Source organism: Onychostruthus taczanowskii, unplaced genomic scaffold, assembly GCF_017590055.1.
Source record: "Onychostruthus taczanowskii isolate IOZ18803 unplaced genomic scaffold, ASM1759005v1 scaffold105, whole genome shotgun sequence".
Taxonomy (NCBI): Eukaryota; Metazoa; Chordata; class Aves; order Passeriformes; family Passeridae; genus Onychostruthus; species Onychostruthus taczanowskii.
Genome location: NW_024497078.1, coordinates 1,335,480 through 1,347,671, shown reverse-complemented (window position 1 = coordinate 1,347,671; position 12,192 = coordinate 1,335,480). Strand labels below are relative to the sequence as shown.

At 37.5% G+C, this 12,192-nt stretch overlaps 1 protein-coding gene across 3 annotated transcripts in view; it reads left to right on the top strand.

The window, feature by feature from the left end:
- Positions 1-11,217, top strand: part of CUL5 (cullin 5) — a 31,785-nt gene extending 20,568 nt beyond the window's left edge. Inside the window, exons 12-20 of one of the 3 annotated variants that reach the window (XR_005953386.1) lie at positions 1,541-1,673; positions 2,209-2,340; positions 2,978-3,101; positions 3,844-4,019; positions 4,134-4,295; positions 4,956-5,074; positions 6,350-6,473; positions 7,584-9,111; positions 9,193-11,217. Coding sequence is in view for 2 of the 3 variants with exons in the window: in XM_041414313.1 (XP_041270247.1) it covers positions 1,541-1,673; positions 2,209-2,340; positions 2,978-3,101; positions 3,844-4,019; positions 4,134-4,295; positions 4,956-5,074; positions 6,350-6,473; positions 7,584-7,778 (1,165 nt within the window). In the remaining variant the exon portion in view is untranslated. Of the gene's footprint in view, positions 1-1,540; positions 1,674-2,208; positions 2,341-2,977; positions 3,102-3,843; positions 4,020-4,133; positions 4,296-4,955; positions 5,075-6,349; positions 6,474-7,583 lie in introns of those variants that run through there. The other 2 variants (XM_041414313.1, XM_041414323.1) reach the window with 2 other exon arrangements.
- Positions 11,218-12,192: the final 975 nt, after the last annotated feature.

The following is a 12,192-nucleotide window of genomic DNA, read 5'->3' as shown; positions in this document are numbered from 1 at the left end:
CAGGTTAGTTTAAACAGCTTCCAGTAGATTAGGGAGACCTGCGTGACTCAAGAAGAAGGACCATGCTTACAAGTGCCCGCTCTGCTAACTCAGCCAAGAGAAGGTAGCAGTCAGTTAATTGATTGTTAACATTTACCATGTGATGTGCCACTTGAGTAGGAACTTCTATTTATTTAGGTGCTTGGGATTGCTTATATATAGTTTGTTGTCTGATTTACTTTGGAAACAAAGCTTTTGTAGCTGGGCTGCCAGCTTCCCTTACCAATTGCTTCTAGTTAGGGGTAGATGGTTATAAATATCTGCCCAGCGTCTTGGTTCGTATTCTGAGTTTGGTTTCAGATAATGGCAAGCCAGAATAGGGATTAGTCTTTCTCCTTGTATTTATTGGAGGAATGCTGTCACAAAAGATTGGATCCCTGCTTTCTATTCTTTTCATAGATGTAGGTAAGGCAGAGGAGTTTCTCAGGTATCTTCTAATAATTTCCTTTCCTCTGGGACCATCCCAATTGATACCTCATTCAAGCTGTTTCACTCCTGAAGTGAATCCGGCCTAGTGGTTTCTTAGAAACCGCTGTAATTGTGATAGTCTTCTCTTCAGCATTCTTCTTCCCAAGCACTTCAAAGTTGTCTAGGTATGCAGCCTGGTTTGAGCAAAATGAAACTTCATCTTGCTTAGTCTTCTGTAATAGCCAAGACTTGTGGTCTGCTTGTACTTCAAATGATCTTTAGGTGGGCAGAAGATATTAGCCTGAAAGATGCTTCATAAAATAAAAAAAAAAGGACAAGTTGCCTGAAGAGTATTAGCTCTGTCTATACTAATTGATGAGAGGCTGAAATAATGAGCAAGAAAAATGGATTCCTGAGCTTTCTATGGGCCCTTGAGTAGCAGTCAGGTTGGTGCCATCTGACTCTAGGAATAGGGATTGGTGCATGCCACTTGGTTTTATTCACCATTCTAGACACAGGTTTGGAACATGACCTGTGCTTGATGAATTTTGAAGAAGCACAGTCTGTCTACTTGTAGCATCTTGTTCAGCTTTAGTCTGCATTTAATCTCCTGGCCGTTAGTCCATCTTTTATAGCTGTGATTAAATAATTTTATCCTGTTACTATGTGTTAGATGCGCTGAGTTTTGCAGTCTGTGCAGTGTGGTGCAGGAGGCTGTTCTTGAGACCTCATTACAGCATACGGAGAAGATGAGTGAAACTGTAGCATTCTTTACTGGAATACTTCTTTCCATGCAATATTTTGTTGGTTCACACTGTAGTTTCACCTGTATACTTCATTGTTACAGTTCTAAAATTGTAATTAGTTAAAATAAGCTGTAGAAGCTTTCTGAAAGTCTTTGGCAGTATTTATTCTTTCAAGAAGAAAGGGTGTTATCCCTAATTCTTCATTAGTTTAACAAGGATATAAATTCACCGCCAGGATCCTTGCCAAGGGGATCAGGAGAGAGCAGTCTGTCTTGTTAACAATGTGACTACTCCAGAATAGCTGGATTCTGTATGGTTTGAAGAAATACTGTTCTTCTTTTATCTAGTGTTGGATTGAAAACACAGCCTGAATCCAAATGCCCTGAGCTTCTTGCTAATTACTGTGACATGTTGCTAAGAAAAACACCACTAAGCAAAAAACTAACCTCTGAAGAAATTGAAGCAAAGCTTAAAGAAGTGGTATGTTTTTGCTTTTTATTTCACAATTATTCTGAAGAAGGAATTTGTTTGGTTTATTTCCTTATGTGGGTTGAGGCCTTGATCTTCAAAAGCAGTTATGCGGGGTGTAATAGTAGAGAAAAGAGTTTATTATGTTATCAAGTGTGTGTGTGTGTTTAAATATTGTAAATCATTCAGTATTTCATGTCTCCTGTGTTGATTCACAAAATGGGTATATTAAATTAACACCTATATGAGACTGTAACATATTACAATAACTAATATTGGTCTAGAAATAATACAGGAGATTTTCACATACCAGTGTCAATGTCTTCTTTGATTTAAGATAATTTCTGGATGTTTGAAAAATTAAGAAATTGAAGATATGATATTATGAAACATTCATTGCTGATGCCTATGGTAATATTAACACAGTTGCTCTTAGGGCAATGTCAAGTAGCCTTTCTCTAGTCCTAGTCTACAGTGCCATTAGATCAGCATTCAGACTTGTCTGGCTGACAATGCAAATAACTATATTAAACTCTGTTTTTGACAGCTTTTGGTACTTAAATATGTACAGAATAAAGATGTTTTCATGCGATATCACAAAGCTCACTTAACAAGACGTCTGATATTAGATATATCAGCTGATAGTGAGATTGAAGAGAATATGGTGGAATGGCTCAGAGTAAGTAGCATCACGTCTTTCTTTGGTTGTGCCTCATGCTTGTGATTAATTAATATTCCACTCTTGAACTTAAATATCTTTCTTGATCAGGAGAGTTTTATCTTTAATAGCAGGCCACTCAGGGCATCGTAATACTTCCCCCTTCTATCGCAGTAGTTCATGAAAGTAAAACTGTTTGGCTCTTATCTAGTAATGCCAGTGACAGATTTTAAAATACTTCACATACAATTATTTAAAGGTTTCATGTATTCCATATAAGCAAAATGCACTATACTGCTTTAATTACGTAAATAATTTGAGATCCATTCTAATTTTGAATTTTTATGTAGATTAGAATATTATTTGCATGCCTGAAACATGGCTCCAAATTTCAGAACTCATGGATTCTTTAATGGATGCATATGTTCTTCAGCATTTGACTTTCTTTAAAAGAATCACCGTATGCCCTTAAAGGATAACTACTTATGATCCATGCAAAAAATGCTTTATATTGCATTTCAGATTCACTGTTAGTGTAAAGTGATGATACCAGTGTACTTCTTTGTGCTCTTAATTTATTTGAGCTTATTATTTTTAAAATAAAGTTTTTTGTTCATAGTTTTCTATGTCATATTTACTGTTCTGTTTGTTTATGTAGGAAGTGGGAATGCCAGCAGACTATGTAAACAAGCTGGCTAGAATGTTCCAGGATATCAAAGTCTCTGAAGACTTGAATCAGGCCTTCAAAGAAATGCACAAAAATAATAAGCTTGCTTTACCAGGTATTGTTTTCAAATTATTTGCTACTTTTTATTTCTCTTAGTGAAAAATAGCTCTGTTAAATCTTAAGTTAAAAATTACATCAACTGCAGGTTGAACACAGTCTCCACGGCGTTGTTGCCCCTAGATTGGAATTGTCTGTAGACTCTGCTTTCTCCTGCAGTTGATACTAGAGCTGTTATCACTCTGAGTTGTTTTGGGTTTTTCTTGTGAGCAGTCTCATAGATACAGATTCCTTCTCTTGTAGACAAATTGCAAGCAGGGGCTTGAATTGGCATCAGCCAGCTGAATGCCTGAACTACCTCCTTTTATGCCCTCATCATTCTTCTAGCGCTCCATGCTGTGCTCCTCCTTCATCTGCCAGCAGGGGAGCTGGATGTATGCTATGGAGAGCTTAAATCACATTCTGAGTTGGTTTCACTGATGAGAGGCTGAGGAACATCAAGTATTGGACCTGCCATGCTGAAAACCCTTGAGTAGTGCTTATAAGCATCTGCTGTAAAGCTGCACCAGTGTTTAAGGAGCTCTGCAGCAGCAAGAGAAAAAAACAGGTTTCAGTCAGTGCTGCTGGCAGAAAGCCAGTGGTGCACAGAGTGCCTTAATGTTTAAGTAGGTAGACACCCTGAAACTTTCTGAAAATTCAGTCCTTCATAATTGTGTTGAGAGTTGGGAAAAAACCCAAAACATTTTGGTTTCTCTATCTGTTACACTTGGAGATTCTTATAATCCAACATCATCTTACAGCTGACTCTGTGAATATTAAAATTTTAAATGCTGGTGCCTGGTCCCGAAGTTCTGAAAAAGTGTTTGTCTCGCTGCCCACGGAATTAGAAGATCTCATCCCAGAGGTTGAAGAATTTTATAAAAAGAATCACAGTGGTAGAAAACTCCACTGGCACCACCTCATGTCCAATGGAATTGTAAGTGTGTAGTTTTCATTGTATCAGTCTTAATGACTGCACTCTCTGTTTATAACAGTAAGAAAGTTTGTGATTCAGACAGGCTTTGAAGTAAAATTTTCATCCTCTTCACAGATAACATTTAAGAACGAGGTTGGCCAGTATGACTTGGAGGTTACAACATTTCAGCTGGCTGTGCTATTTGCGTGGAACCAAAGACCCAGAGAGAAAATCAGCTTTGAAAATCTTAAACTGGCAACTGAGCTCCCTGATGCAGAGCTTAGGAGGACTTTATGGGTATATCCCTTTCTCTTGAAACAGATTGCTTCTTGATTTTTGTACTCTGAAGTACTGGATTAGTATTTTTAAAGCGCTGTCTGATAACACTTTGAAACTGAAATGTGCACACCTTTTTTGGTAATTAATCAGTTGTAGTGCTGGCTCCTTGCACTGCTGCTGAGCACACACAGCCTTTACATTAATACGTTCTCTACCCAGTGCTACTTCACAAGCTTTTGGAAACTGCTAGAATTTTTTGACCATATGCTGTCTAAAGCAATTGTGTATTGTCAAGTGGGTCTGGTCTAACTCTAGGAAATTAGTGACACCTAGTAAATGTGGCTTAAAAATAACTTCAGTGTTTGCTTTAGGAGACTACTAATTATTTAGCTCATGAATAAAGAGAGAAATCATGTAAGTCAGACTTAACACCACTTCTGTAGCCATGAGTTTGTGTATTTTGCTGCTTTGTATAATTTTGCTTATGCTAACCCATTTCAGAAGGAGATTTGGTAAACCGTGTCCCCTCTCTGATTTTATTAGTTCCAAACAAGGCTATGTGGTTCCCTCACTACAGTCAGTACTGCAGTGAATTATGGTTGTAGAAAGTAGTTGTTTCCATTTAGAAAGTCTGGTGTTTTATTTTCATTCTTTTTCCCCCTCCCCTTTTCTCTGTAGTCTCTTGTAGCATTTCCAAAGCTGAAACGTCAGGTTTTATTATATGAACCTCAAGTCAATTCACCCAAAGACTTTACAGAAGGAACTCTCTTCTCGGTGAACCAGGAGTTCAGTTTAATGTAAGATGATGTTTGAAAAGTAAAATAACAATGTACTGCTTTATAACTAAAGGAATTCACTTTAACTTAACCTTTTTTCTTGAAAGTTTTCAAAATTAACCTAGACATGTGCTTTGCTGCCCTGCACTCACTTATTTTGGCAATAGTCATGCTTCGAGTAGGTGGTTGGACTAGATGACCTCCAGCAGCCCCTTCAGACAAATGTTTTTATAATTCTAATTTTTGTGAAATTCAGTTTCTTACACACTTAGGGACAAGGTGCAAAATTGGAGGCTTTACTGTGTTCCAGTTAGCAGTAAGTCCATAAAACTTCATGGAAGACAGCCTGTAATCAGAGCAGTAGTGCTGTATTGATTATTACACACACAGAAGTTCAGAAACAGAGTGATAAGTTAACAAAAAGGAAGTGAAGCTGCTTAATAATGTGGTGTGCTGTCAAGAGCCAGGATTTTTGGTGTGGCTCTCACCAGAGAGAAGTGTCTTTATTTCTGTGAGAATTACAGTGCTCTTACTAGTGCTTTGAAATCCTCCAAGCACAAGATAACACAGAGACTGTCTAAGTGATAGATACTACGTTCAGTGTGGTTTACTTGCTTCTGCTTGCCTCTGCTCTCATTGTCTATGATGAGAACTGGCTCCTTGCTAGGAACCTCAGATGCTGTGCTCATTCTCAGCAGCAGCTGGACATCTGGATCTCTGTGGAGAAAGAGATAAGTGACGAATCTGCTTTCCTGGGGCTTAGTTTGTTGCCCAGGGCCATAATGCTTACTCCTGTCATCAGGATTCTGAGCTTTGGGAAATGATGGGAGGACATGACAGAAGAAACAGGCTGTAGAGAAAGTTTGTGGGTGACCACTGAAGAATGCCATCAGCTTTCTTTATTGCAGTAGCTGGGTTTTGTCCCAGACAGTTCTTAGATGGAATATTAAATAGCCATATTTCCTGAACTTTGTTTTAAATCCTTCCTCCAAAGAACCCTACATTTATATAATTAAATTGAAATACATTTTTCTGAAATTCTGTTGTTTCAGCTGCTGGATTTACTTGTAATGCTTGCTAGCATTATTTAGGTTTCATTGTCCGGAGACATTGGCATTGAGTTTTGATCTGTCAGACAGCTCTCTCACTGCCTTAATGCTAATAACCTATAAGTATCTGATCTGTCATGGTACTTGTTGCTGCTGTAATTTACATTTAACAGGAATTCTGTAATTGAAAGGTTTGGGGTTTTTTGGGGTTTTTTTGCTCACTTTCGTGCAATACAACTTTTTTCAGAAAAAACGCTAAAGTTCAGAAAAGGGGCAAGATAAATTTGATTGGTCGATTGCAACTTACTACAGAGAGAATGCGGGAAGAGGAGAATGAAGGAATAGTCCAGCTAAGAATATTGCGAACCCAGGCAAGTAACCTGCCAGAGGAATAAAGAATTCCCCTATTTCTTTTGTTGCATTATCATTACTGTAATTTGTTGTATTGTCATTGCCCACTGTTGGATGTTGATGTATGAAATGGGTGCCTTTGAATCCCATTGGAAGCCACTTCTGCTGTATGACTCTAGATCCTTGTGAATACCTGATTTTGCATGTGTGTTGGAGCACTTGTAGTTATCAGCCTCCTGTTCTGAAGTACCAGGCCATCATCTTCAAAGAGGACAAAGCAGATACTATACAAGTGGTGAAGGCATATGGTGTGGGGTGGGTGACAGCAGCAGATTGGTGAAGTTGACTGACATTGGCCACCACAATGAATAAACAGCATTGTTGATCTTGCTACCTCTTCGGTCTGTATGAAGAGAATAATCTTGAAGGTGGAATCACGCTGTAGTAACAGTACTATGACTTCTCCTTGAAAAGTGCATCTTAGCTGTACAAACTGCAGCTTCCTGCTCTGTGGTTGATAGTCAGCTACTCATGCCAAATCTTTTGAGCTGACAGTTTTAAAAAAGCCTGATTTTTTTCTGGCATCAGGGGCCATTACATACAATGGAGTATGGAGTACAATTTTACCTTCATGTTTAGGTCTGTTCTATCAGTCAGGTTGGATTGCAGGCCATGCACATTGTGAGTTGTACTACCTGATGTAACATATGATTGTAACCATTCTGGCAGCAGCAGGGTTAATGCCTAGTTGTACTTAGAAAATGAGTGAGATGTTAACAAGGTATATCACAAGTCACCTAGGAAACTGCAACTTCTGCTCGGGGAGTGAGTGAACATTTGGTTTTAGTGAGTAATTCACACTCTAGATATAGGATTTAACTGCTCCTTTGACTGGAATTGTCTTATGTCTCTTGCATCTTGCCAGTGCTTCATTCTTTTCCTTTATCAGTTTCTTTGTAAAAGCAGTTCTGTATAGGCTAAAAAAATGCAGTATATTTCTGATTTCTAAGGAAAAATACAGATTTCCTTGCTGTCTTGCCTTACCAGGAGCCTCCTCTTAATGCTGTGTTCATTTTGTCACTTCACCCAGGCATTTAATTTTTTTTTTTTTCCTTCTTGTCACCCACTAGGAGGCTATCATCCAAATAATGAAGATGCGGAAGAAAATTACTAATGCCCAGCTTCAGACTGAACTGGTAGAAATACTGAAAAATATGTTCTTGCCACAAAAGAAAATGATAAAAGAGCAAATTGAATGGCTTATAGAGCACAAATATATCAGAAGAGATGAGTCAGATATCAACACCTTTATATACATGGCATAATTGGAGGACTCTGCAGGATGCTGAGAACATACATGGAAGGGTGCTTGGACAGACAGCTGCAACAGTTTGTGCTGCAGAAGGACTTGTTTTGACTTTCGTTACATATTAAAATCCCTGCCTTACCTTACAGAGGACTGTATTTTGCCAATCTCATTCAGCTAGCATGATGGCATTCCCTTCATGTTGCACACTTTTAACAGCATGCTGTTTTGTGGGAAACTTGCATTCATGAAGAGCCCATTGTGAACTTTTTAAAGTAGATTTGATTTACACCCACCAGGAAGAATACAGGTTTGGGTTTGTAGATGACCAGTACTTGCACAAGGAAAAAATATTCAAATATTCATGCACTGAGGAACTGCTATTAGTTTTGTTTTGGGTTTGTTTTTTGTTTTGTTCGGTTTTGGTTTTTGGGTTGGTTTTTTTTTTAATGCAATTAGGACTAGGAAGTAGCACTTTCACTTTTGTGTTTTGGATCAACAGAGTAATGTACTGTCCATCTCTGATCCTTTTCATGTAATAACATTTGAGCGACACAAACACATGCGTCACAGCTGATACATATTTGTTACAGTTAAAACCTGTTTGCTAGAGCAGTGCTTCAATCTAGTGACTGGATTTTAATAATTGACACATTAAGTGACACAAAAGTAATTCCAAGTCATCAGTGATACTTTTCCCTAAGCAAGAGATCATTGTTTTTAAATTGTTTCCTGTGAACAAGTGGATATGTTGATACCTTAATTTGGACGGGTGATTTGCTACAATCCTTTTTGACAAGGTAAAAGTTTTTTGAATGATACTTCACTCTAAAAGCAATTTTCATGGGTGGGTCTGCTATGGGAACAGAAATATTAAGTGTATTTCCTTGTACACTTTATATTCCAAATATTTCAGTATGACTACATATATCAGGATGCATTAAAGAGTAATTTATGCACAACTCCCGCAGAAAGAGAATAACACTTGAAGATCCCTGTACTGTTTCCTCAGTGGTAACTTTTATATACATGCAAGGTTAATCCAATTGGACTAGTCAACATCTTTATATGAAAAACAAACTCTCTGCTTTTCATTTTGTAGCTGGTAGGGTAGGAAGTACTCTTCTAATGAAAATGATAAAACGCTAAGGAAAAATACCTTGTTCAGTGTATGTAGAGAGAGTGCCAAACACACATCAGGAATCTCAACTTCTTAATGTTACCTCTTCCATTCTCAATCATCTGAAGTAGTCATTTGGCACTGCCTTACTCTCTGCTGTTCTGAAATGTCCCAGCATGTACTGGAGCGATACCATGAGTCATAGGAGCAGAGTGCCTGTCTTAGGACAAAGGTAAGTTGCGCTTTATTCCGTTCTGTATGAATATTTCTTCTATAAATTACAAGTGTGTGAAGTTATTTTTTAATTGACCAGTTGAACTACAACATCTAAAGGCCTCATCTTCTTTGATGATGAAATGGGGAAGAGCATACAATTAACTTCAGTCAAAAAAGAAAGCCTTCCAGTAAGTAAGAGGAGGAGTTTTACTTTCACATGGTTGCATTAAAGTATGCAGTAGGAGTGGCTTAAAAGCAAACTCTCTGAGAATGGCTGTTTGCACCCTTAAGCAGGCTGTGTGCTCTGTTACTAATGTAAATGCCAGTGTGACTGCCTGAGAACAGTGTGTATTTGGACATCTGTTTGAGTAAGAAATTTTTGGTAGTGAGGGTTTCATGACCAAGAGATGGAGAAATCAAGGCCTGGCCAATTACAATTGATTGAAATCCTACAGCTTGTGTTACATGCTTTTATTGATACTCAAAAGTAGATGCTGTTTAAAAATATTTCATCTTTTATGTTGGCCCTGTGGTGTTGCAATTCAGAATCAAAAGGAAGTGGTGCTCTGTGTAGTTAACCAGTGAAACTATTTGAACATTAGAAAACAAAATTCTAATAAAACACTTTGTGCTGCAAGACTTTCAGTCTTTGTAACTTTAAAGTAATAAATGCTTACTTGGGATAACTGGGGAGAACATGACAGTCTGAGCACACTTTTCAACATGAAAAATTCCAACCCTTAACCAGAGAAGAAAGGTGTGAAATGGTCACAAGGAAAGAGCTGCCAAGGGGATAATGCTAATGTTGAAGCCATTGGTTTAGATTTGAGACAGAAATTTAAGAGACTGCATCACAGATACAGCTGTTTAGGAAGCTGGAATATATGCAGAAAAGAAAAGCTTGCTAAATGCTACATATTCCCTTAACTGATAAATACAATACAACCTGATTGTTACCTACACATTTCTCAAAACCTGGGATGGAAATACAATTGGTAATGTGCCTATGACATGGTCATTTTTTTCTTTAAATATATACCAGAAATTGATGTTGGGTTTTTTATGAAATCTAAGACAGACACCAGCAAATTTGTTAAAGATGCAGAATCACGTTTAGCATCCTTCATCAGGTCACTTCACCAATATGCACTTAAAACTAGTATCACCTGGGGCACAGGGAGATACCTGGGGTAAGCTGTTCTTTAGGGGAGGGTAGAGTTCAGATCTAAAAGAAAACTATTCTTCACTTGCAATATGGCAACAACGCACTTTTAAGGCTGCAGTTTTTAGCTATGAATATATATGTCCAAAGACCTAGCTTAAGGAGGTGCTGCATCTGAAAAACACGTTGCCACACACACTGCCACGGTGAATAGCTAAGGAAAGAAATCTGGTGTAGAAGAGGCGGGGGGAAGAAATCACTCTTGATAATTTCTTAATTAAGAAATACTGTTAAATCTTTTTCTGTCCCAACAACTTGATGATAATCTCAGTTTCAATTCTGAAGTCTTCCATTTTCCTCTTTCCACAGTTGGTGTCCCTAGCTTCTACTTTTATTCATTTATTTTTCATTAGGACTGTAATGCAGTTACATTTCCAAATGACAATGTTGACTTTCTCATTTTCATCTTTTTAAAATTATTATAAATGTTATGAATGTTCACATCTTGCATTTATCTGCATTGGGATGCCATTGTCCTGTAAAGTGCAAATTTTAAAAATACAATTGGCAAAAAGATTTGATAGTTTTACAGAAAGATTTGCTATCTCAAACTGTTTTCTATTTTCATCTAAATGACTGGGATGCTATCTTTGTAATTCTTTAAGGTCATATTTGTGAAATAAACAATACATGAAAGCTTTCCTGTCATATACACTATATGTAGTCTGGAGTGTTGAGCAAACTCGGGTTCCTGAGTTGTAATAACTATCTCCGTATGGTATTTACAATTTTGAATGTGTGCCACTACCAAGATAATAATGCTGTACAATTTTGAATGGTGGTAGTTTCTGTATGGCAGTCCAGCTGAACTATTTTGATGTACTGCTTAATTTTTGAATTTTATTTTTTAAGTTGTATAATTTATTTTCTTGCAAAATAAAAATGTAATTTAAAAGACTACTCATTTAGCAAGCTATTTTGGTGTCTCACCCTACAGAATTTTTAAGTTTAATTCAGGTGCTGCTCCTAAAATTGACACAATATGAAATTTGCCTGACTTCAGGTCCCAACAGCTGTTATGATCAGAGTAATTAAAAAACAAAAGTGGAGACTTCCAATTCTTTTCTTGTGAAAAACTTTTACGTATGTAAGATTATATATAGAGATGTTCAGTCTTCTGAATTCTGTTTGAAAATGAGCTGTAGTCTTTCAGACAGTGTGTCAAAGCCTGCCATGCCAAAAATGCCTGGGAGTTGCTTAACTTAGTTCATGGCATTTTTATAAAGGTTATGTCTCTGTGCAACTTACAGGGATGAACTTGGATTGCTGAATATTTTGGTTGATTTGTCTCTGAAGTTATTTACAGTGTGCATCACTGAAATTTACTGGTGTTGCCACCAGGACCTTCAGGTAGCTGATCCTGCAGTAAACCATGATGTAGGAACAGTCGCTTGCTTGAAGGAGTGCTTTTAATGTAATGGCTTTTCTTCTCTGATTGTTCTTGCTTTTTAATGTGAATCTCTTTCTATATTTCAGCTCCTTTCTTTAAGTGCACCAGCTAACCATCGGTGTTTTGTGCTTTCTGGTACATGCAGAGTTTAGAACTATTTGTATGGAATAAACAGCTGTTTTTGAGTGACTGCTCAGTACTGTGCATGGCAATTGGCCAACTGGCAGTTCTTGCAGGAAGAGTTTTGATGGCAGGTTGCTATTATTTCCAAACTTTTCCCTCTGTTAGGGCAATATATAGTCTTTCCCAGTGATTTTTTCAGCAGAAGTTGTTCTCTAGAAGCCAGTTATTGCAGGAGTTCCTTGGCTGAATCAACTCCTACCCCTGTAAATTTGTTATGGTTTACGTAGCATTGTTGACATAAATACAAAAGGCTTTAACCTGGTTCATTCTTCTGATAAAGTGAGAATGTGGCTTTATTTTCT